Source organism: Mus caroli, unplaced genomic scaffold (assembly GCF_978045245.1).
Source record: "Mus caroli unplaced genomic scaffold, Mus_caroli_1 scaffold_2, whole genome shotgun sequence".
Taxonomy (NCBI): domain Eukaryota; kingdom Metazoa; phylum Chordata; class Mammalia; order Rodentia; family Muridae; genus Mus; species Mus caroli.
Window position 1 is genome coordinate 69,048,636 of NW_028227257.1, and position 26,882 is coordinate 69,075,517.

The 26,882-nt window shown below is 33.7% G+C and overlaps 3 protein-coding genes across 4 annotated transcripts; 1 reads left to right on the plus strand and 2 right to left on the minus strand.

The window, feature by feature from the left end:
- Positions 1–6,830: 6,830 nt before the first annotated feature.
- Positions 6,831–9,635, minus strand: LOC110306841 (olfactory receptor 4F17-like). Its single transcript, XM_021178975.1, has 2 exons — positions 9,627–9,635; positions 6,831–7,802 (listed from the first exon to the last, which is right to left on the minus strand). The coding sequence occupies exons 1-2, from the start codon at positions 9,633–9,635 to the stop codon at positions 6,831–6,833; spliced, it is 981 nt and encodes a 326-aa protein (XP_021034634.1).
- A 3,664-nt stretch (positions 9,636–13,299) lies between these two features.
- Positions 13,300–17,944, plus strand: LOC110306830 (olfactory receptor 4K3-like). 2 transcript variants are annotated; one of them, XR_015044941.1, is made up of 2 exons: positions 13,300–13,322; positions 15,781–15,908. XR_015044941.1 is itself a non-coding variant. In XM_085829518.1 (2 exons), exon 2 carries the CDS (start codon positions 17,000–17,002, stop codon positions 17,936–17,938), a length of 939 nt encoding a protein of 312 aa, XP_085685644.1. In that variant the 5' UTR covers positions 13,307–13,322; positions 16,973–16,999; the 3' UTR covers positions 17,939–17,944. The 2 variants fall into 2 exon arrangements, 1 of the variants encoding a protein (XP_085685644.1); XM_085829518.1 differs by lacking the exon at positions 15,781–15,908 and adding an exon at positions 16,973–17,944 and having other exon boundaries at positions 13,307–13,322.
- A 3,048-nt stretch (positions 17,945–20,992) lies between these two features.
- Positions 20,993–25,090, minus strand: LOC110287809 (olfactory receptor 4F4-like). Its single transcript, XM_021154334.2, has 3 exons — positions 24,950–25,090; positions 22,415–23,349; positions 20,993–21,248 (listed from the first exon to the last, which is right to left on the minus strand). Exons 1-3 carry the CDS (start codon positions 25,088–25,090, stop codon positions 20,993–20,995), a joined length of 1,332 nt encoding a protein of 443 aa, XP_021009993.2.
- Between the last annotated feature and the right edge of the window lie 1,792 nt (positions 25,091–26,882).

Genomic DNA, 26,882 nt, shown 5'->3' on the forward strand with positions numbered 1-26,882 from the left:
GGAACCACCAAACTGATTTCCAGAGTGGTTGTACATGCTTGCAATCTCACCAACAATGGAGGAGTGTTCATCTCTCCCCACATCCTCTCCAGTATCTGCTGTCATATGAATTTTTCATCTTAGCCATTCTAACTGGTGTGGGGTGGAATCTCAGTGAGGTAACCCAATCACAAAAATACACAAGTAATATGCACTCACTGATAAGTGGATATTAGTCCAGAAACTTAGAATACCCAAGATACAATTTGTAAAACACATGAAACTCAAGAAGAAGGATGACTAAAATGTGGATCCTTTGTTCCTTCTTAGAATGGGAAACAAAATACTCAAGGAAGGCATTACAGAGACAAACTTCAGATCAGAGTTTGAAGAAACAACCTTCAAGAGACTGCCCCATTTGGGGATCCATCCCATAAACAACCACCAAACCCAGACACTAGTCAGTTGCCAACAAGAGACTGCAGACAGGAGCCTGATATAGCTGTCTCCTGTGAGGCTATCTCAGTGCCTGGCAAATACAGAAGTGGATACTCAGAGTCATCCTTTGGACAGAGCACAAGGTCCCCAATGAAGGATCCAGAGAGACAGGGAGCTAAAGGGGACTGGAGTCCCCCACCCCCAAGAGGAACATCAATATTAACTAACCAGTACTCTTAGATCTCCTTGGAACTATACCACTAATCAAAGAAAATATATGGTGGAACTTGTGGCTCTATCTATATATGTTACAGAGGATGACCTAGTCGGTCATAAATGGGAGGAGAGGCCCTTGATATTGTGATGGTTCTATGGCCCAGTATATGGGAATGCCAGGACCAGGAATGGGAGTGGGTGGTTTGGAGAGCAGAGAGGGGGAGGGGGTAGGGGATTTTCAGAGGGGAAACTAGGAAAGAGGATAACATTTGAAATGTAAATAAAGAAAATATCTAATAAAAAAGTAATCTTACAATAATTTTAAAAGAATCACAAACCTAAACTTTCATATAAAAATCACTTATTTCTAATTTAAATCCTTAGGATGAAATCTGCTTATTAATATTTTTAAAATCAGATCAAGAAGATAAGGGTAAAAATCGGTACAAGAAATTAGCCATCACCTTTCTCAAAAGCCAGCTTTAGCCAGAGGCACATTAGCTAATGCTGTTTGGGCTGCCATTGTCCTTCCATGACCTCAACACTTCTCTAGTTTAACTATTAAGAGTTTGTCTTCTCTGAGAGAAGATACACCTAAGCCTCAAGAGTATGAGGTCACAGGGAGTTTTGAGGTCTGGTATGGTGGGGGCTAGGGGTAGGGACATTCTTGTGGAGACAGAGGGTGCAGGGAGGATGTATGGGATGTGGAACAGTCGGAGAGTGGACCCGGAGGGGAATAAAATCTGGAGTTTTTATTTTTTAAAAAAGAGACTGCCTTTCTGAGCTCCAAATTGTTCTTCTATATCAAATTTTGATTTTCTATATCAAATCCATTAGTAAAAAGATCCTAACCTAACTTCACTAACAATCTACTTCTCCAAATTCTCTCTAAGGGTCATTGCTAAAAATCTACATCTCTAATTTCTTTCTGAGTATAGTGGACACGAATCATTAATCTGCTCCAGCTGCAATGCTGGAAAAACATCAAGCACTAAAATTGCATCGGTGATACTGCCTGGTGAGGGGCTGAAAGCCCCTTAGTGTTTCCATAAAACTCATAGATTAGGAGAATTAGGTTAACCATGAAGGCAACAAGCAGAGTGATGCTCCACAACAGCAAGAAGTTCTCAAATTACATAGTCAGTCCTCTGGGCTTTGCTCTCTGAGGCAGACTCAACTAATTGTGTGAACTGGTGGGCCACATTCCACTATTTCTAAAGCTGTTTTGGTATTCCTCCAACAAGGCTCCTACAATAAATGTCTTCTTTCATTCTTTCCCATTACATTTCTCATTTTTACAAGATTTGTTAAAGACTCTGTCTTTCCTCCTGTATGTAGTTTTGGAATCTGTGGTGAAACGCATGTCACTCTCATTGTGTAGAGTTAAATAAAGTCCTACTCTATTTTATTCATTTATATGTATACAGGTATACCAGCACCATATTGTTTTGATAACCATGACTCTGGAATATCACTTGGGATCAGAAATAATATTCCAATTAGACTTTTTTTAAATTTTGTTTCAGGAATATTTGGACTACTTTTGTGCTTTCAAATTGTTCTTATTGAGGATTTTTCAGTGTACCTAATGATTTCTTGGATAATGGCATTCTAATATTGTTTGCGGTTTTATGATAGGATATTGTCTCCTGGAGTTAGGTTGTTGGTAAGATTTTTTAAAAAAATTAATGGTAAGCTCATTTGTCTAGAGTCCCAGTGACAGCCACAAGGCTGGTAGTTTTCTGAGATTCCTGGGGTGAGAAGAATGAAACCAATGCAAGAGGCAGTTCTCTGACCAAATATGGTCACTTGTGCCCATGGCTTGATAGTGAAGCTCCTGTAGCAGGGTGAGTTGAGGAATGGTGTAGCCAGGTCTCAGACAAGATTTTCTATATGGTTAAGAATCCTGCGATAGAGTGTCATGAGTGAAACACACTGAACCGCAGGGGCCAGATCTCTTACCATTCTGGCCATGTGAACTGGAACCTGGCAGATTTTGTTACTGACTAAGTACTATTTAAAGATACTCCATGTCTAGTATATTTGACAATATCATACATTCTGAAATTGCTTACAGGAGTAGTCTAAAGTGTTCTCATTACATAAATGAACACAAAATACCTGACTTATAATAGGTGAAAACAAAACAAAACAAAACAAAAAACAGATGTTCATTATCTTGATTATGGAGATTATTTCATAGAGGACATACATATTAAAAGATTGTTTTTTCTCTTATTTATTTTCACAATTATACTTTAATAAAGGGGTAAATGATCTAGAAGAAGTAAAAATTTAAATATGCAAAAAGAAAAAATTCTAATAGGTAATGTCAGAAACCAATGAGATAGAAAATAGCCTAATACAATTGGTGAGTAATGCATTAGGGCAGAGACAGAAATGATTATCTGTGTGTGTGTGTGTGTGTGTGTGTGTGTGTGTGTGTTTATTATGAAAAGTTGACCCAAAAAAGACATACATGAAGGCTGTGAATCACAAATTTAGCAGGGTATGTAGATTGGGTACCTAGGGATCCACTGACACAGTTGAAGCTGATGAGTCCCAAGGATATCTATGCTATAGTAGCACTTTACAAATAGCTTTTTTTTAGGGTTAAAAAATATGTACACATAAAATCAATGATTATTGTTAAGTAAAGGTAAAATCATTAAAGAGTTTCCATTTAGTTTTGAATGAATTTGATAAAATTTTAATTTCTCTGACCAGTGAGACAATAAAATCAAATAATGAAACAAGGATATATCAGTGATATTAATAGCATTAAAGACAATAAGAAAATATGGAACATTTTATGCTTCTATATTTCTCAGATTTGAGGAAATTGATGCACTTGTCAAAAAAATTATACCTTTTTCTTTCTCATATTCTATTCATGGTTGTATTTGAAGTCTTAGACAATATAAAAATCAAAAAAGACACAAGACTTAAAATTGTATAACTCTTTAGACTGGTAGATAATACAAATTGTTGTTTAGAAAATAATAACGAATCCAAACAGCAATTACTAGATACAATAAATTAAATCAGAGAGATAGCAGATGATGACAATTGAAGATGCTATGTATCTCTACCTTATCAGTAGACTTGCAGAAATTAAATGAATAATTCTTTTTATAATATCAAGATCTCAGGATCATCTTTAACAGAATTATGCCATGAAAATTATATAACACTACTGAGAACATTATGTAAAATATAATAAAAAAAGAAAAATACAATTTTATATATTATAAGGCTCAGTAGATGGTTAGACGTTTGAGTTAGTAGATTTTATTCTTCATGTCCTTGATTTATTCCTCCCTGGTTTGTTGTATGTTGGTCTGTTGCCATGTTTTATCCATTTGGAACTTCTCTGTGCCTAGATTTTTCAGCATTAGATTCCATTAAGAATTTATCTATGAGACAAAATGTTATGAGCATTTCTTTTCTAGTGCTCTCTTTCTGTCTCTCTCTCTCTTTCTTTTTCCTCCTGACCCCATAACCCTGCATTCTCTTTTTTATTTATCAATAAAATAAATAAAATATCTGCTATATCTGTCTGTCTATATTTGCTATAAATACACACTTGCTATTCAAATTTTGTTGATTGTCTCACAATTTTTTGAAAACTGGCTTGCTTAAACCAGGTCTTTCACAAAACTCATTGAGTTTGATGTCTCTTAGGTCTTTCAAATTGTACCAATTCTTCCTACCCACCTTTCTTTCCTTGAACTCAATGGTCTAAATAATTTGTCCAATTAACTTTTCCATTATTTGATTTTTTATTTTGTTGAATCTATAAGGTAGTTTTCCTCATTTTTGTCCTATATCTTTCCTATAGAATATCATTAAGCAGTTAATTATTTATTGTTACTTCATTTATACCTTATTTTCCCCACATGATATTAATAATGATTTGTATCTTCAAGTTGTTTGTTTTGCCAATTGTTGTAAATTTATAGCAAAACTCTTACATACTAATTTTAGCTTACTAGGTTCATTCAAAGAGAAACTATGGCACTTTTATTTTAATGATCATTTTGTGGATGCTTGTATGTACTTATGATTTAATTTGTTGTAGTCATCACTGTCACTGGACCATATTTCTGAACCTCATATGGTCCATTTCTTGTTGTTGGCAGATTATTCTACTTTTTTGTCTTTTTCTTTTTTTGGCATTATCATAATAGAAAATGTTTAGGTACATTTAAAGGTGAGTGTAAAAAGATTTTGTAGATGTGCATCATTCTTCTTCTACTACAGCTTTGCTCTCTAGTTGTATTATTAAGTATTGACATCAGACATCTTAAAGGCCAAAGATGATATTTAGGTGAAATTTTAGCTTGCATATATTTTATCCTGAAGCAGTTTGACAATATTTATTGTACATATGGTTTCATCTTTTGTAAATATGTAAGTTTAAAACTTTTGCCAGTTATCTACTAGTTTGTTGAGTTTATGAAAGTTACCTAACTTATATATAATAACCATTGTTATTGTATATAAATTATTACTCCTTCAGTACCATTAAGTTTCTCATTTAACTTCTTTTTAGATAGTCTAATTTGACATTAAAATTAATTTTATTAAAACATTTAATACATTGTGAATTCTAAAGATATTAGTTCATGTTTTAAAATAATTGTATGGTTTTTTTAATTGATTCACATTTTCAGTTAATTTAGAAATTGTTTTGTAGTATGATAAATAGCTCAAATGCCTTCTTTTCCAAAGCATCCTATTGATTCCATCACTTTATTAATAGCTCTTTTACCACTGATTAGAGACTCTATCTCTTCATGTGTTTTAGTGACCTCATGGTTATTTTGTTTCTCTTGAGTAGGCACAACTCTGACCCTTTTAGTGTCTGAATTTCTATTTCTATTCATTCATTCAGATAATAAATTTTCAACTATGTTGATTCTTAGTCAGAGCAGTGACTTTAGCCTGCATCAAAGACAATAGAAAGGGGAAAAGTTACCAGAATAGCTGCTAAGTTTTTAAAACATATAGATTCTTCTTTACTTCTGTCCTGATATTTAGAATTCCTTTCAATGATGGCAGAATACATGGAGATTACACAAATATGTGTTTGACAATCTTGCATATAAATATGTTAATGTCACATTGCATATAACAGAACACATTTCCAATTGTAGCTATGATGCCCTAAATGAACCATCTACTAAGATTGAAATATGTCATGTCCCAGAACTAAGTTCTGGAATACCATTGCATAAAAACTTTTGACTGTGTTAACATAGAGGATTAGCACGGTTATTATAATACTATCTAATATTGACTATGTGGTGAATATGTTACATTGTTTATATGATCTTACACATATCCTCTATTTTATTACTTCTCATAATAATCATATACAATACATATCATTATGTCTTTTTTTATTAAGATGACATCCAAACTTTATAAAAAATAAATAAGTACCCATAATCATATTTAGCAAAGTTTAAGTGGAATGGAAATCAACATCTTTTAATTTTAAAATTCTGACAATGAAAAGTGATAGGTTAATGTAAGTCATATTCTTTGTGCCAGCATGATAAGCGACTAGGGAACTCTTAATTCTGTTCACTGTTTTAAAACCAAATGCTATATTCTACAGGGTATGAAATACTGTGAAGGCAAATCATGATGGTAAATTCGGATTCCATATCACACTTGATAATGTACTATTAGACTATGTTTTGCTATAGTAGTAGGAGACAATTTATATAGGGTTACCAGTTAGAAATATCTCTCATAAATTTCTGTCATTCAGATTTTTAACTCATATCATTTAGTCCTTTTTTTTTCGTTAGTTAAGAAGTAATTCTTTTATTATGCTTTTATGAAAATTGACCAAAATAAAGTTTTCTTTAATGTAAAATAGTCCAGCTTGTATCTTTTATTATCTCTAACCCAAAAGTATCCAGGAAGTCTCAGTTGTACACAAATAACACCATAATAATACTTTTAATTGTCCTAAAATCTAGTGAAAAGGTATTCTGAATTAATGCTATTAATTGTGAACCTGTATAAAACCTATATGCTCACATAGAATAAATTGAGTAAGTGTTTGAACCTTACACAATTGTTATGCGAGGTAAAATGGAATTTTACAATTGATATAATGTCTGCTGAATAATGTAATAACTTTCTTTCCTCATTATCTCAATCTCATGGCTACAGGAGACCTACAACTTCATCCAAAAGTTTAAATTCCATTCTCTCAGGCATCTCATGGCACTTTTCATCTCTGTGTTCCTCAGTGTGTATATAATGGGGTTCAAGAGAGGAGTGACCACAGAATAAAACACAGCAAGGAATTTATCTAATGACTTGATGGGAAAGGGCCAGGCATAAATGAAGATGCAAGGTCCAAAAAACAAAAGAACTACTGTGATATGAGCAGTCAGTGTAGACAGAGCCTTAGATGACCTATCAGAAGGGCGGCGCTGGATGGTTGTTAGAATGATAGTGTAGGAGATGATTAACAAAACAAAAGAACACACAGTAAGCACACCACTGTTGGCAATGACCATGATGTCTAACCTATTTGTGTCTGCACAGGCAAGTTTGATTACTCTAGGAAGGTCACAATAAAAACTGTCAACCTTATTGGGACCACAAAAGGGTAAGTTCACTGCAAAGGCCAATTGGCTCACTGAGTGTAGGAAGCCAGTTGCCCATGCAGTAGCCACAATGCCAGCACATACATTGCCACGCATAATTATAGTATAGTGTAGAGGCTTACAAATTGCTACATATCTGTCAAAGGCCATGGCTATGAGGGTCACCATCTCACTCCCCCCAAAGGAGTGAAGGAGAAATATCTGGGCAAAACAGCCATGGACAGAGATGACTTTGCGTTTCCTGAAAAAATCAGCAATCATCTTTGGAGCTGTGACAGAAGACAGACAAAGATCGATGAATGAGAGGTTGGCCAACAGGAAATACATAGGAGAGTGGAGGTGGGAGTCATAGGTTACAGTCATGACAATAAGAAGGTTTCCAAACACAATTCCTACATAGAAAATGAGAAAGAATGCAAACAGAAAGATCTGAAGTTCCTGAGAATCGGAGAGTCCAATAAAAATAAATTCTTTCACCACAGAGTCATTTGCTTCCCTTGCTGATTCATTCCAGAAGAGCGTCTCTGTATTTGCCTTGGAGAAGACAATAAAAAATTAATTCAGCATTGTTATGTGCAAATTTTAGCTTCTGTTCACTCATTAAGGATTTGATATGTTCTATTGCATACATCTGCTAAGCTAAATATAAAATCTCATAATTTAAATCTCATTGCTTCATTGCCTGTATTGTTCCTCAGTTAGCCAAGCCTCCCAATTACTCTATGGTTTTAGACTCCATCCTAAGAAAATGTTACTGTTTGTGCTGTGTTTTCTGTACTATGTTCCTAGGCTTACTTTATTCATCTCTGAATATCAAGACATTAAGATATATAGAAAGGTTAAATGTTAAATGATGAGCAATGTCTTGTGGGAGATAAGAGGATATAAAAAAATGTTCTGGTAGAATTTGGTTATCTCCTCTTTTTGGAAATTTACATACTCATAACCAATTGTGCCTACAAATTATGTTCATCTCTTCATTATTCCAGACCTCCTTTTTTAGTCATTCCTAGTTAAGTATCAAATAACTGTGTACAAAGTCCTATGAATACTTAGTGATTCTTTTTTCCAAATATGGGGAAGATCTAATCATAAAATAATTCATGAAACTCTTTAAGTTTGGGTCTCCTTAATCCTGTAAATTTATAACCATATGAATGCTGACAACACTCTAGGATAGAAGATATATTATGGTGTGGCTAGTTAGTGAAAGCATTTCTTTAGAATCATATTGTGTAAAAAAATTGTTTTGAGTTTTAATATATTTTAAAATGTTATATCATCTGGGGAATAGAGAAGAAGATAGACATGAGATGAAGATAGACAAAAATTCCAGAACATAGCTCCCTGAAAAATATGCTGAACATGAAGATTGCTCAAACATTCCTATATGAAGAAATTCAATATCTACCATAGTAGAAAATAAGAATTTAAGAATGTAATTTATCAGAAGACAGAAATCTTGTAGCTCATTATGAGTCACATCTGCAGAGTTTTGTTGCTAAGAGGAGAATGGTAAAGTCTAATCCCCATCTAGTGTCTGTCAACCAGCACATAGCCTCCTCAGGCTTCATTGGGGAAAGTTAAAAAGTCTCAAGATGTTTTTAAATGATTTACAGATTTTATTTTTTGATTTTCTTTTATTGAAGGAGGTTTCTTGCACCTCACACTGCATATAAGCTACTAAGGGGCAAACATGACTAAGGAGTAAATACTTTAATCACACCCTCTTTGAATCCAATCTTTCAAATATTGTGCTTTTCATAACCATCTTTTGCCTTAATTTCTTTTTCAAAAAAACATCTTTTTATTCTTTGGGATGGGAATCAAGGCATTGGGTTTAAGTCATATCCACTGCTTGATCCTGGATGTCTTAAGAAATATTCAGGGGCCTTTATTTTTCTGGTTTAAAAATGGCATAACTCAATCAATAGTTTTCTGAATATCCACAGTTGTATCAATGTATATTTCAACTTTTATGAACAAAGTTTAAAATTTCCCTAAGAATATTTAACAAACTCACAGAAAAGAATATACTAGATTTAGGGGCACAGAAGAATTGTAAAATCCACTAAATGAAGATGAAGTAATTTCTCATGTCAAAAAAGTAAGTGTAGGAGTCAATCTTTACTGCTGCTAGAACACCACTAGCAAGGGTTATCCTCTTACTATTACCCATGTTAATTATTATAAGTGCTTAAGGCAACCCTAGAAGATTTTTCACTCATTTTCCTGAAGAAAGGAATCAAAACTGAGTTCTGCCTAATGAAATTCTACTCATAGAAACATGTAATTATTAACAAAATTCTAAACTGTAGTTGCTTCTACTGATGATTTTAATTTTGTTATTCCACTTACCTCTTTCATAACTTGAAGAGACAGCAGTTATCTTAAGAGACATAGCAGTACAGAGACCCAGTCTTTATACAGTCTTTAAAAGCATCCATTTCTGGGAGATGGAATTTATGTGAATTGTCCTCCTGAGCAAACTGATTGGCTAATGGTAAGCATTCATAAAGTAAGCAGAAGTCCCTAGAGGATCCAGAAACAACCTGAGATTTCCTGGCAAACTGGTTCAGTGTTTCAGGTTTTCTCTTGGTCTTGGAAGAAACCATCTATCTGAGTTAAGGATCATTGTCACATTTTCTTGGGCCACTGGATAATATTACTATCTCATTCAATCTAAGTCTGATTGTCAAAAAATTAAAATACATTAAATAACATGGAGAAATTAAATTCTATATGTATTAATCATATAGTGAAAGATTATATTTAGGTATTATACAAATAGCATAGCTTAAGCTGTCAATGACCAATATGTGGAGAACATAGGAAAAAATATTCAGTAGTATTAAATATCTCAGTGCTGCAGTTTGCTTCATTTATCTGATTTAATTGCAATGAAGACACTAAAGTGAGCTAAGACAAACAACCAATGCTTTTAAATTAAATATAACTTCAGAAAGTAACTATTCAAAATACTCTAAATTGTATGTGTCTTTTTCTATAAATCATTCTTTAAAGAAGACTACCAAGTCAACAAAATTGTGCTTTATAATATACAAAAGGTTTCTTTTGGGGGAGTTGAAGGATTACATGGTTCAAAATCTATGGTCTATACGTTAACATTATACATTACAAACTCAGCTGAAAAGGACACATACAAATTCTAATGTTTCTTTTCTTCTTTTTCTTTCTTTTTAGTTAGATATATTTTATTTACATTTCAAATGCTATCTCCTTTCCTAGTTTCCCCTAAAAAACCAAAACACAAACAAACAAACAAAAAAGCTATCAACTCCCCTCTTCCCCTGCTCTACAAACTACCCATCCCATTTCTACTCCTTGCCTTTCCCTATACTGAGGCATAGAAGTGTGAACATATGTCTTGTGAAGACATGACCTAGGGCCTCTCCTCCCATTGATGACCAACTAGGCCATCCTCTGCTACAAATGCAGCTAGAGCCACATGTCCCATGAAATGTTGTCTTTGATTGGTGGTTTAGTTCCAAGGAGCGGTGGGGGTACTCATTAGTTCTTTCTTAAAGTACACAAGATTATTTTCTCTTCAGTTTACATATTTGTTGCTCTACATAAACCCATATTTTCCCCCAATGGACCCACATAACTTCCTTTTTTTTTTTTTTTTTTTTTTTTTTTTGGTTTTTCAAGACAGGGTTTCTCTGTATAGCCCTGGCTATCCTGGAACTCACTTTGTAGACCAGGCTGGCCTAGAACTCAGAAATCCGCCTGCCTCTGCCTCTCTGGTGCTGGGATTAAAGGCGTGCACCACCACGCCCGGCCCCACATAACTTCTTTAATAGACAGCTATTAATATTCAGTGTTGTCCTACCTACAAAGAAATACTGATAAAGTTTCATTGCATACATATACATGATTTTTTGTTACTTAATTTTAATTTTTTTTACAGTCCAGTTTTTATCCCCCTCCCTGTCTACCTTCCAACAGTTCCTCATCCCATCCCTCTTCTCCAGTCTCGAAGAGGATGTCCCTACCCTCCTCAACCCATCCCACCAGGTCTTCCCACTCCCTGGGGCCTCAAGTTTCTCTAGGGTTAGGCAATTCTTCTCTCACTGAGGCAGGACCAGGCAGTCCTCTCCTATATATTTGTCAGGGGCCTCAGACCAGCTAGTGTAAGCTGCTTGGTTGATGGCTCAATGTCTAAGAGATCTTAGGAGTTCAGGTGAGTTGAGACTGCTGGTCTTCCTATGGGGTTGCCCTCCTCCTCAACTTTTCAAGCCTTTAAGTCCAGGACAAGGGTCCTGGACTTCAGTACTTTGGTTGTGGCTTTTTACAAGCAAAATGACCTGGAACTTTGTGCAGCAATTGCTGATCATTTCACTTTAGGTATGCTGATTAAGAAAAACCATGTGTATTACCTTTATTTTATCATCAGCATAATTTATTGCAACTGAATATTAGGTGAAATTATTTGATAGGTAGACATCTTAATTTTCTAAAATCAATAGAGGAAATGTTTGTATTTTATAGAGTTCATACGTATAGTATTCAGTTCATATATGCCAATATCACAAACATTTATAGATCAAACTTCATCAGTCATGTGATCAATATTTGATATATATTTGCCATGTATTAGGAAATTACATTCACAGCATGGGTATTTTTCTGGTGTTATCTCAAATGTTTAACATATGGTCTCATAATTAAATGAGGATGCCTCAATCCCACTTAGAAGGTTGAAAGAAATAATCACAGGAGACATGGGGAGGGAGAGACATGGGTGGGAAAAGCGAGGCAGAGGCAGAAAGGAGAACAAGGGTTAGGTATGGGGGGGGAGTCATGAGAGAAGCCCAAAGGGCTAGGACAATGAATGGAAATAAGCAAGCTATCGACAGGAGGTGCGGGTCCCTCTAGAAAGTACCAGAGACCCAAGAGGTAAGAGACTCTCAGGTCTCAATGGGACTGATGTTAGCCAAAATGCCCAACAATGAGGACAGGGAACACATAGAGTCCACATTCAGTAGATTGATAGGGCCTCAAGTGTTGATATGGGTTACTAACCCACAGTGAAAATTTCTGACTCAGAAATATTATTGTCTAAAAGAACTACAGGTATTGAAATGGATAAGAGACTGAGAGAAATGTGGTCCAATGACTGGCCCAACTTGAGGCATCTTATGGGGATGGGAGGCACCAAAGCCTGACACTGTTACTGATGCTATGCCTATGCTGGGCATGGATGCCCTATGAGAGGCCCTCAAGCAGCAGACTAAGGCAATATAGATACTTATTCCCAATCACTGGACCCCTGTGATTGAATTAGGGGAAGGATTGAAGAGACTGAAGCAGGAAGGGACCCCACAGGAACACTAGTAGTCTCAACTAACTCAGACCCTAGGGAGTATCCAGAGATTAAGCCACCAACCAGGGGCATACAGGGGCTGGTCAGAGGCCTCTGACACATATACAGCAGAATTCTGCATGGTCTGGCTTCTGTGAGAGAAGATGTTCTTAATCCTTGAAAGACTTGAGGCCTCAGGAAAGGTGGGTGGGGGACCCTCTCAGAGACAAGGGAGAAGTGGAATGGGACGAGGAACTGTGGGAGGGTGTTCCAGGAGTGATGAGTAATGGCTGAAATATAAATAAATAAAATAATTTAAAAAATGTGGTCACTAAGATTATATAGATATAGTAAGAGACCAGGCAGGAGAAAGCTTCTCTATATTCCTTATTGATGAAGTGAATGATTTTGTAGAGTTGACTGACATAATCAATTCTGGGATGACTAACAGGAGGTTTCACATGTCCTATTTTCTATTTACACGGATATGTAGCTCTCAGAATCCCACTTAACAGAGAAGTCCCTAAGAGATGTTCAAGATAATTATGTCCAACTTTCTCATTTTGTTCAGAACACAGAACAGGTGACATGGAACCCCCATGAGACAATTTCAGGAAGTTAAGATTGGTCAGGTTGAAAGGAAAACTGTCTCTACACAACATGAATGTCTTCATAAGCACATATTAGATGGGAAGAAATTCTGACCCAAGAGAAAATTATGATTTTTGGTAAGTCATCTCTCTGATAGTCTTCTATTATATAATTCTTAAATTATTTCTAGCTATCTCTTTATACCAATAGCCACGATGTATTAGGTTGAGAACTGTTTCTTTGTCTTGTCAGTTTTAGTGGCCAATTAATGAGTTTTCCCTACCTCTCCTATTTTTTGATTGCTCATAATCTATATCATAATTTCATCATTTTTTAAAAATCAGATAATCCATATGAGTAGTAGGCAGCTGACGTTTTACAAGTATTCCTGCAACTTAACCAGATAAAATGTTTTTAAATTAAAGAGCACACAGTAGAGAAGACAACTGTAAACTTTGAACTGGGAGTAAAGTCAAAGTAAGTTTAGCGGTTATAATGGAAATTAGATAAAAAATTTCTGCCAACTATTATCTTCAAGGAGAAAAAGAATCACCTACTCCCAAAGATGAATCCCTATTTTATTGTTAAATATAGAGAGGTTAGTCCTGATACCATTAGTCACAACAAAAGTGGATCCTACAGCTTGAACTTACATGCATTTATACATACACATATATTTATACACCCATATATGTAACACTATGAATCAAGGACAAAGAGGCTAGCCACTGAGGGGTAGCATGGCAACAGTATGCAGGGCTGGTATTTGGGAGTGGTATAGGAAATAAAAGGCATTGGTATTGGTATTGAGATTAAAAGAAAATAGAAATATAATGTAATTCTACTTCAAGCAAGAACATATATAAAATGTATATTTATATATATGTATATAACTTTAGTAATTATACACATATATAAATTTTTAAACATATATAAGTATACATGTATATATATATAGCACATAAGTATTTACATATGAACATATTTGTTACATTTGAAAATATATATTTTATATATACATACACATCTATATATTGATTTATGTATGCATATCTTAAACAAAGAGTTCAGGTAAACATTAAAAACACTGGCTGTAATTTTATGAACAATATGGTTTCAAGATACACTAGGACATATTAATAAAAGGAACAACTCACAAATTGCACTGTGTATATAGAAAGATTTAATGATTTCCACGTGTATATTTTATTTTATATTTTCAAACACATCAAATTGACTATGCAACATTCTCTAAGCTATTGTAATATATGTCATCATTTTTTTCTATTTATCACATGAAAAAAAAACATTGAGTAACTTCATTAAAAAGGGTCTGATAATGCATAGTCTGGTACAATGTGTCCGAAAGCAGTTATATGATGTTTACATTCACAAAGGCTGATCCATTAGTGTCCTATATCACCTATAAAACGAGAGGTGACAATTCAAAAGGCATTTCTTCAGACTTGGTTCTATTTTGCAGCAGAGGTCCAAAAGGACAGTTTGACTTCATTTTGTCAGGGAATTAATTCTTTTAGTAATTCTTTTTTGTAGTTCTATAGTTCTATCATGATTAACAAAATTGAGCTCAGTAAACCTTACTCCATGCTATAGAGGAAGAGGGGAAAAACCAGAAGTTCTCAACCCTATGCAAAGAATCACAGCCAACTAAAGATTCCTGAAAGTGGGAGGAATGGAGTATTCCAGGGAAAAGCATTTCCATTGGTTATACAAAAAGTAACAAAAGTAAGATTATACAGATGGAATAATGTTTATACATACATTTATATGTATATGTGTGTGTGTTTGTATATGTGTGTAATGAAATAAGAGGCCATGATTTTTTTTCACTCTTTATTACACATACCTATTTCATACAATTTATTGTGAATATAGTTTCCCATTTCTCTTTTCTTCCATGTTCCTTCCCACCCCCTCTCTTATTTGTATTCTTTGTTTTTTTCACTAGAAAAGAACAGGCTTCTAAGATATAACAACAACAAATATATATATATGTATATATATATATGTATACACACACACACACACACACACACATATATATATATATATATATATATATATATATATATATATATATATAAAGGTAAAACAAAAACCATCATATAAAAGTTAAATGTAACAAGCCAATAAAAAATTCAAGAGTCCCAAGAGAAGGCATAAGAATCGGAGACCCACTTTTCAGAAGCTGCATAAAATTACTAAAACGGCATCTATAGAATTTATGCAGATGTGCGGATCCTTAGAGGCCATGTGCTTGCTTCCTTGCTCTCTGTGAGTTTATATGACATTTTCTCAGTTGATTTATGGCCTTGTTCAAACCCATGATTTGAAAGAGAACAGGGAACAAGATATGGAAGAATTTTGAGGGAGGAAATGAAAGAGAGAAATGTTGTAATATATTATAATCTTAAAAGATAAAAGAAATAATACAAAAACAAAAAGTTCAGATTGATCTGAAACATTTTAACCCATGGAAAAAATGTTCAAAACCACGTACTCTTCACTGTGTAATCAATGTTATTTTCTTTTTCTGGTGATAGTTCTTGGGATTTCATTGTTCACTTGCTCTAGGATAAAAGAAAGGGAGACCAATAAGACTTCAAACACCAAGTCTCCAAATTTCTGAAAGGAGAAGGAAATGGGAAATGAGTATTCTTCTTCTGGTTTCAGTGTTGTTCAATATATCAGCACAAGCACCCCATCTGTGCTTTGAGGTGAATAATTGCTGCTTCCTGGAAGTATAATTTCATATTCATTCAAGACTGACAGCCAAATGACAGGTCAGGTTTGCTTACAAGTTTATTGAATTTATTATATATTTTAAAACAACACAGATGACCAGTAGGCCAGGGACACAATGAGAAAATATACTGATGATAGATGATATATTATTAATGTCCTTTCATAATTAGTTTATGCAATTTAAGAGCAATATTTTTCTACTGCTAAGATTGTGAGTTTTAGCGCTCAGGTCTGAATATGAGTTGAATAGTTGCTTGGGGAATCCTTCTTTATGTATTTGCAATGTTAGTTTGTTAATCAGTTTAGTTGAAAAAATAAACCTCATGATACATATATCTCTTAAAGAATAGTGAACCAGATTTTTCCATTTAAATTGCATGAGTATGTATATGTCTGTTTGCTTCCCAACTTAGGCTTTCCCAACAAGTCCTTTAGTGTCTTAAGCTAAAGTTTTCATTTATTCATTTATTCTATTCATGTTCAAAGTAATCATTATATATCCTATCTAAATAATAAGATCTAAATAATAAGATCTTATAATACCATTTGTATTGAAATTCAGTGCAATTCACCACCAGTTGCCAAATGTAATCCACATTGTTATTATGGAATGTCATGATGACATATTCAGATATTTTCTTTAGGAACTACACTAAGTTTTCACATTACACTCTTGATATCCTTACAGCTCTCATAAATGAATGTTTCTCACAGAGTATAAAAGTCACCCCTGATGCTTCTTTTCCTGGGGAGTTACTTAAATTCATTTACTTTCATTTTGGTGACCAGTCGCTCATAATTAGCTTTGATTTCTCTTTACATGTATGAATTTCTATTGAGGTAAGTTTCTGTGTGAATGACAAATTGTACAGGGAAAGTAGCCTCCCTCATACCTCTAGTTGTTAGTTGTTCTGTTTTTTTTTTAATTAGGTATTTTCTTCATTTACATTTCCAATGCTATCCCAAAAGATCCCCTACCCTCCCCCCACCCTCTACCCACCCAGTTGTTTTGTTTTTACAGGTTACTTCTGAAGACACACTGAGTAAAATGGATGAAGGCAATCACACTGTGGTGTCAGAATTTATACTCTGGGGACTTTCCAGCTCACAGAGGATTGAAGTCTTACTCTTCATGGTGTTTTCAATGCTTTATCTTCTCATTGTTTCTGGAAATATTGTCATTCTGGTTTTAATCACCACTGACCCCCATCTGCATTCTCCCATGTACTTCTTGTTGGCCAACCTGTCCTTTATTGATATGTGGCTTTCCTCAGTCACTACTCCTAAGATGATCACAGACTTTCTCAGAGAAAACAAGACCATTTCCTTTGCAGGATGCATGTCCCAGGTCTTCTTTGCCCATTGTATTGCTGCAGGAGAGATGGTGCTGTTGGTGGTAATGGCTTATGATCGCTATGTGGCCATCTGCAAACCACTCCACTACTTCACCATCATGAACCTGAAGAGATGCACTGGGTTGGTGTTCACTTCCTGGACAACTGGATTTGTACATGCTCTGAGTCATTTGGTAGTGATTGTGGAGTTGCCTTTTTGTGGACCTAAGGAAATAGATAGCTTTTTCTGTGACATGCCATTGGTGATCAAGCTAGCTTGCATAGATTCCCGTGACTTGGATGTTCTAATGAATGCTGATTGTGGACTTGTGGCTGTAACTTGCTTTATTCTGTTGCTTATTTCCTACACATATATTCTTATCACTGTATGTCAGAGCTCTAAAGCTGGTGCATCTAAGGCAATGAACACATGCACTGCCCACATTACAGTGGTGCTGATCTTTTTTGTGCCCTGCATCTTCATCTATGTGTGGCCTCTCAATATCACTTGGTTGGATAAATTTCTTGCTGTATTTTACTCTGTTTTTACACCTCTCCTAAATCCAGCCATTTATACTCTGAGAAATAAAGAGATGAAAAATGCCATGAAAAGATTTGTAAGTAACTACCTTAGTCACAAAGGAAATTTATAATGTCTAGAAACCTGCACCAAGTATTTGTAAGACTGATTCTTTGAAATAAATTTTAAAATAGAAAATATAATTTATATTTAAATTTTGTTCCAATCTCCAAATATAAGTTAATAATATAAAGAGGATATATCATTTATTGACCAACCATTTAATTACTGTGAAACTGAATCTTGAATCTGATCATACATGCTTTTTCCTCACAGGGTTTTCAATTAACTGTTCTGTTTTTAGTAAAGTTTAACTTAACATTTTTGACAAAGTCATATGTTTATGTTTATAAATAATATCTTAGTAAATTTTACTAAATTGCCTTACCAGGCAAAGGTTTCCACTTTTGCATGAACACAGCTATCTACCAAAACACTAATTGAGTGAGCTGAAAAGAATTAGAAAAGATCAAACCAAAGATATACATTTAACAAAACAGCAGTGGTCTATATAATTTGGGGTTTTCATTTTATGTAACATGAATAAAGAATAATAATTAAACAAATAGAATTAAATGAGATTCTTAAGTTATCTCCATCTGAGACTAAAATTTGTTCTTTAAATTATTACTTAATATAGTACAATATCCCAAAATGTAATATCCATAACATCTGTTTCCACAAGTTGAGTGACTAATTATTAGAGGTATTGTACTTAATTTAGTTGTTAATACACAAGTCTTTAGCAAACATATTTGTAAGTGTACATATGGTGGTGTTGGTGAGTAAAGGTGCAGATGTCTCTAAAACTCCAACCACTTTACATATATAAATACCCTTGGTGGACGGAACAAAGCTCAAACATTTTCTCCTACTGGCAGGCTGTAATTTGTGGTTTTTAAAAAAAGGGTCAATAATTTTATTATCTTAAAAAGTAGGGGCTGGTGAAATGGCTCAGTGGGTAAGAGCACCCGACTGCTCTTCCAAAGGTCCAGAGTTCAAATCCCAGCAACCACATGGTGGCTCACAACCATCCGCAACGAGATCTGGCGCCCTCTTCTGGAATGTCTGAAGACAGCTACAGTGTACTTACATATAATAAATAAATAAATCTAAAAAAAAAAAGTAATCTTATCCATCTGCCTAAAAATTTCAAAATTTATTATTTTTAATATCTGAGTAGTACTCCATTGTGTAAATGTACCACATTTTCTCTATCCATTCTTCTGTTGAGGGACATATGGTATGTTTCTAGTTTCTGGCTATTATAAATAAGGCTGCTATGAACATAGTGGAGCATGTGTCCTTATTACACGTTGGAACATATTCTGTATGTGTGTGTGTGTGTGTGCGTGTGTGTCTTTATTATGAAAAGTTGACCCCCAAAAAGACATATATGAAGGCTGTGGATCACAAATTTAGCAGAGTATTTAGGTTGGGTACCTAGGGAACCATTTACATAGATGAAACTGATGAGTCCCAAGGATATCTATGCTATGGTAGCAAATAGCTTGTTATTAGGGTTAACAATATGTACACATAAAATTAATGATTATTGTTAAGTAAATGTTAAATATTTAAAGTGTCTCCATTTATTTTTTAATGAAATTGATAAAATTTTAGTCTGACCAGTGAAATAGAATAAAATCAAATAATTAGACAAGTATATATCAGTCCTTTTTGATATGTCTTAAGGACAATAAAGATAATAACAAAATATGGAATATTTTATGCTTCTATATTTCTCAGCTTTGAGGAAATTGATGCACTCACCAAAAAATTAAACCTTTCTCTTTCTCTTATTCTATTCTTGGTTGTATTTGAAGTCTTAGACAATATAAAAATCAAAAAGGACACAAGACTTAAAATTGTATAACTCTTTAAATTGGTAGATAATACAAATTGTTGTTTTGAAAATAATAAAGAATCCAAATAGCAATTATTAGATACAATAAATTAATTCAGAGAGATAACAGATGATGACAATTGAAAATGTTATGTATCTCTCCCTTAGCAGTAGACTTTCAGAAATGAAATGAATAATTCTTTTTATAATATCAAGATCTCAGGATCATCTTTAACAGAATTATGCCATGAAAATTATATAAAATACTGAGAGCATTAAGAAAAATATAATAAAAAGAGAAAAATATAATTTTATATATTATAAGGCTCAGTAGATGATTAGAAGTCTGATTTAATAGATTTTATTCTTCATGTCCTTGATTTAGTCCTCTCTGGTTTGTTGTATGGTGGTCTGCTGCCATGTTTTATCCTTTTGCAACTTCTCTGTACCTCCATTTTCAGCATTAGATTTCATTAAGAATTTATCTATGAAACAAAATGTTATGAGCATTTCTTTCCTGGTGCTCTGATTCCCATCTCTCTCTCTCTCTCTCTCTCTCTCTCTCTCTCTCTCTCTCTCTCTCATTCATCCTGACCCTACAACCCTGCATTCTCTTTTTTATTAGTCAGATGTTATATCTGTCTGTCTATAATTACTATAAATATACACTTGCTACTCAAATTTTGTTGATTGTCTCACAATTTTGTAAAAACTGGCTTGCTTAAGCCAGGTCTTTGACAAAAGTCATTGAGTTTGATGTCTCTTCGGGCTTTCAAATTGTACCAATTCTTCCTACCCACCTTTATTTCCTTGAACCCAATGGTCTAAATAATTTTTCCAATTAACTGTTCCAGTATTTGATTTTTTTATTTTGTTGAATCTATTAGGTAGTTTTGCTCATTTTTGTCCTATCTCTTTCCTATAGAATGTCATTAGGCAGATAATTATTATTAATTACTTATTATTACTTCATTTATACCTTATTTTCCATTCATGATATTCATAATGATCTTCATTTTTTTATCTTCAAGTTGTTTGTTTTTCTAATTGTTGTAAATTTATAGCAAAATTCTTACATACTAATTTTAGCTTACTAGGTTCATTCAAAGAGAAACTATGGCACTTTTATTTTAATGATCATTTTGTGGATGCTTGTATGTACTTATGATTTAATTTGTTATAGTCATCACTGTCACTGGACTGTATTTTTGAACATCATATGGTCAATTTCTTGTTGCTGGAAGATACTCTACTTTTGTCTTTTTCAAGGTTTTGGCTTTATCATAATAGAAAATGTTTAGGTACATTTAAAGGTAACTGTAAAAAGGTTTCGTAGATGTGCATTATTCTTCTTCCACTACAGCTTTGCTCTCTAGTTGTATTATTAAGTATTGACATCAGACACCTTAAAGGCCAAAGATGATACTTAGATGAAATTTTAGCTTGCATATATTTTATCCTGAAGCAGTTTGACAATATTTCTTGTAGATATGGCTTCATCTTTTGTAAACACTGTAAGTTTAAAATTTTTGTAATTTTTCTACTAGTTTGTTGAGTTTATGAAAGCTATCTAACTTATATATAATAACCATTGTTGTTGTATATAATTTATTACTCCTTGAGTGCCACTAAGTTTCTCATTTATTTTCTTTTTAGATAGTCTAATTTGACATTAAAATTAATTTTATTAAGACATTTAATACATTGTGAATTCTAAAGATATTAGTTCATGTTTTAAAATATTTGTGTGGTTTTTAAATTGATTCACATCATCAGTTCATTTAGAAATTGTTCTGTAGTATGATGAATAGTTCAAATGCCTTCTTTTCCAAAGCATCCTATTGATTCCATCACTTTATTAGTAGCTCTTTTACCACTGATTAGAGACTCTATCTGTTCATGTGTTTTAGTGACCTCATGGTTATTTTGTTTCTCTTGAGTAGGCACAATTATGACCATTTTTCTGTCTGAATTTCCATTTCTATTCATTCATTCAGATTATAACAATTCAACCATGTTGATTCTTAGTAGCACTGTCATGTTCAACTTTAGTCTGCATCAATGCCAATAGGAATGTGAAAAGTTACCAGGATAACTGTTAAGTTTTTATAAAACATATAGATTCTCTTTTACTTCTGTCCTGATATTTAGAATTCCTTACAGTGATGACAGAATACATGTACATTACCCAAATATGTGTTTGACATTCTTGCGTATAAATGTGTTAATGTCACATTGCATATAACTGAACACATTTCCAATTGTAACTATAATGCCCTAAATGAACCATCTACTAAGATTGAAATATGTCATATCCCAGAACTAAGTTCTGGAATACCATTGCGTGAAAACTTTTAACTGTGTTAACATAAAGGATTAGCATGGCTTTCATAATACTATCTAATATTGATTGTGTGGTGAATATGTCACATGTTTATGTCATCTTACATATCTCCTCTATTTTATTACTTCTCATAAAAATCATATGTAATACAAATCATTATGTCTTTTTTATTAGGATGACATCCAAACCTTATAAAAGGTTCAAACATTCTCAAACAATTGTTATGTGAGGTAAAAATGGATTTTTACAATTAATATAAGGTCTGCTGAATAATGTAATGACTTCCTTTGCTCATTATCTCAATCTCATGGCTACAGGAGATCTAAGACTTCACCCAAAAGCTTAAATTCCATTGTCTCAGGCGTCCCATGGCAGTTTTCATCTCTGTGTTCCTCAGTGTGTATATAATGGGGTTCAAGAGAGGAGTGACCACAGAATAAAACACAGCAAGGAATTTATCTAATGACTTGATGGGAAAGGGCCAGGCATAAATGAAGATGCAAGGTCCAAAAAACAAAAGAACTACTGTGATATGAGCAGTCAGTGTAGACAGAGCCTTAGATGACCTATCAGAAGGGCGGCGTTGGATGGTCATTAGAATAATACCATAGGAGATGATTAGTAAAACAAAAGAACACACACTGAGCACACCACTGTTGGCAATGACCATGATGTCTAACCTATATGTCTCTGCACAGGCAAGTTTGATTACTCTAGGAAGGTCACAATAAAAGCTGTCAACCCTATTAGGACCACAAAAGGGTAAGCTTATAGCAAAGGCCAATTGGCTCACTGAGTGTAGGAAGCCAATTGCCCATGCAGTAGCCACAATGCCAACACATACATTGCCACGCATAATTGTAGTGTAGCTTAGAGGCTTACAAATTGCTATGTATCTGTCAAAGGCCATGGCTACAAGGGTCACCATCTCACTCCCCCCAAAAAAGTGAAGGAGGAATATTTGTGTAAAGCAGCCCTTGACAGAGATGACTTTGCGTTTGTAGAAAAAATCAGCAATAGTCTTTGGAGCTGTGACAGAGGACACACACAGATCTATGAATGAGAGGTTGGCCAACAGAAAGTACATAGGCGAATGGAGGTGGGAGTCATTGGTCACAGTTATGACAATAAGAAGGTTTCCAAACACAATGCCTACATAGAAAACAAAAAAGAATGCAAACAGAAAGATCTGAAGTTCCCGAGAACTGGAGAGTCCAATTAAAATGAACTCAGTCACCACAGAATGATTTGTTTCCCATGTTGATTGATTCCAGAAGAGAGTCTCTGCACTTGCCTTGGAGAAGACAATGAAAAAAAAAATGTCAGAGTTCTTATATCCAAATTCTTACCTCTGCTCACCCATTAAGGTCTTGCTATGACATATTGCTTAAAATCTCCCAAACTAAAAATCAGAACTTGTAATTTAAACTATACTGGTTTTGCTTTGCTTCTTAGCTATCTAAGCCTCCTGTGTATCCATGGTACTAGACTCCTTCCCAACAGGATGGTACAGGTACCGGCTGCTCTTTCTGTACTCTCATCCTAGACTTGTTTTCTTTACCCTCTGAATGTTAAATACAAAACAAATAAAATGTGATGAATAAAACATTCCTTATATGATAGTCTTTAAGAAAAAAAAAATTACTAACATGAAATTAAAGGTGAAAACAGAAATGAAAGAAAAAGTGAACATACAGGATTTAAAATGACAAGGTCATACAGTAGACATTTATAACATAGAGTCAGATTTGATGAGCAATGTCTTTTAGGAGACATAAAACTTCTATTTCCTCAATTTCTTGGGTGAATGCTGTTATTTATTATTTCTTTGTGGTTTGTCTAACCAAAACACATTATGCTTAGAAATTATAATTATCTTCATATTATTCCAGATCTGTTTCTTTACCCTTGCCCAGATAAATTTCAAATTACTTTGTACAAAGTTCTATAAAAATTTAGTGGTTCTACTTTTTTCCAGAATAAAGACAGATCTAATCACAAAATAATTCATGAAAGTTTTTGGTTTGTGCCTTCTTAACCGAGTATAAATATAATTATCCAAAACTGATAATACTCAAGGATATGATTTTTGTTGAGATACATTATGGTGTGACTCTTTCATGAAAGCTTTTGTTTAGAATCACACTATGTAAATTAAAGTTGTTTTAAGTGTTTATTCATTCCAAAGTTTAAGAGGATAAGGAAAGAAATATTCCAGGCTGTATCTCAATGACAAATATGCCAAGGATAATGGTTTCAGAGTTCTCAACTGCTGAATATCAAAATCTACCAGAATAGAAAATAAGAATTTAAGAATTTTATTTTTTAAAAAATAAAGTAATTCTGTGGTTCACTATGGGTCACATCTGCAGAATTATGTTGCTAAGAGGAAAATGATACCATGGTATCCACATCAATGGTCTTTTTACCAACAGAACTTCCTCATTTCATGTGAGCCTCTGGGGAATATGCAAGAAGTTTTAGAAGGAGGTAATGATTCTATTATTAACTTTGCAGTCAAATTTAAAGAGTTCTCTCAGATCCTTTTTAGAAATTTATGCTTCTCTCATATATTATATCCTGAACACAATCTCTCCCTCACAAACTGCCATCTCCCCCACATTCTCGCCTCCTTTGTTTCCCTAAGGAAAAGGACAGGCTTCAACAGTATATCAACAAAACATGTCATACCATGTTGCAATAATAACAAGCACATCCCCTCACTTTAAGGCTGGGTGTACTGCTTTGATTTTAACAACCACAGGCCAAGCCTGATCAAAGAGAAAATGCTCACAACATATAAGTTTTGAATTGAATCATTTAATGTTGTGTTATAAATCATAATCATGTTTAACCTTGATTTTTTTCTAAAAGGCAAACATCTTTGTACTCACAGGGATGAGAATCAGAATCAGGGCTTTGAGTTTAGGCACAGATAGACTACTTGATTCTGGGAGTACAAAGAAAAACACCTCTGCCTTCAATTTTCTGTTTTCAAATGGTATAATCCCATTAATTCTTCTCAGGATTTCCATAGTTGTAACACTATATTTGTGACTCCTATGTGAAAGAAATGTTCAAAACTATTTTTCCCTTGGATTAATTAGGAAAAAAAAAAGCATGGAACAAGAAAATACTAGGGTATTGTTTTGTTTTGTAAGAAGAACTAAATAGAACAGCATCACAGAGAGGAAAGGATATGTTTAATTAGTAAATTTTGGTGTAGAACTCAATAATTATTGCACTACAACACTGATAATATGGGTTACCCTTTTAATATTAGTCATGTTAAAACTTCTAAGTGTGTAAGCAAAACTACATGATATTTTTTTTCCTGAAGAAAAAGTTTAGTTCTGCAGAGTGAGTTTCTACTCATAGAAGCATTAAACTACCAATGAAATTTTTGCCCATAGGTGCTTCCACTGATGAATGTCAATTTTGTTATTCCACTTACCTCTTTCATAACTTGAAGAGACAGCAGTAATCTTAAGAGACAGAACAGTACAGAGTCTCTCTTAAACACACTTTAAAGCATTAACATTTCTGGGAGTTTGGCTTTTATACATATTGTCCTCCTGAGCAAACTGCTTGGCTAATAATAAGCATTTATGAAGTAACCAGAAGTCCATGGAGGATCCAGAAACAGTCGCAGGCGTACTGGCAGACTGATGCAGTGTCATAGGCGTTCTCTTGGCCTTTGGGAGAAGCATGGGTTATTCCTGAGTTAAGGGACATTGTTGCAGTTTCTTAGATCACTGCATAATTTTACCATCTCACTCAAAGAGTGATTGCAAAATAATCCCATTGTAAACAAATAAGGTAATATTACAGAATTAAAATACACAAGTAAATCAGTCAGTGAATGATAATATTTCAATTTCATAAAGAGAATAATTCAAAGACATTGATAGCCAGTTTGAGGAGAGCATATCAAAAATTCCCTGAATAATTTATAAAACCTCAGTTCATAGGAGGTTTTTTTTGTTTTTTTTTTTTTTTTTTTTTTTTATGCTTTAGTTACCATGAAGACATTTAAATGAGCTGAGATAAACAGCTAGGTTTCTAAATCACATCTAAGAAACTCATTTAAGACTTGTCTCAAGTTGTGCTTCTTGACCACTATGCGTTTCTGGTTTCTTCTGAAGAATTCACACACATTCCTCTTCCCAAGCACCACAGCTGGAGAGCTGGCACATTAAATAGCGTTTTAGATCTTGACAGTACAAGATCTTTAGGCATTAAGTCTCTTGAAATAATCTTTAGGCATTAAGTCTCTTGAAATACTTTAACTTGTACATGTCTCTTTAATGTTAATCATAAACTTCTTTGAGGAAGATTACCAGGGAAACAAAGTCATGCTATTATGGAAAAGTGACACACAGAGATATTAAATGATAAAAGTATACTATGTCTATGTCTAAAATGACATTATACATTATCATTGAAAAGCAGGTAAGAGAAGGACACAAAAATCTTAATAGTGATGGTTATCCTACTTATAAGTCTTAAATTAAAATTATTGGTTTACATAAACCTTTATTTTATCCATTGGATCCACATAATTTCCACAAGAAATATATATATTAGTAACCAGTGTTGTATTATCTGCATATAGATGCTGATAAAGGTATATATATATATATATATGTGTATATATATATATGCACTTTATTTATACAAACCAAAAAGCATGAACATTTGTGCAATAATTGCTGATTATAACTTTAATAAATATGAATACTTCAATTTAATACAAAATATAAAACCAACAAGATTTAGTTATGTTGATTTGAAAACATATAACACTTTTATTTTGTAACCAGCAGA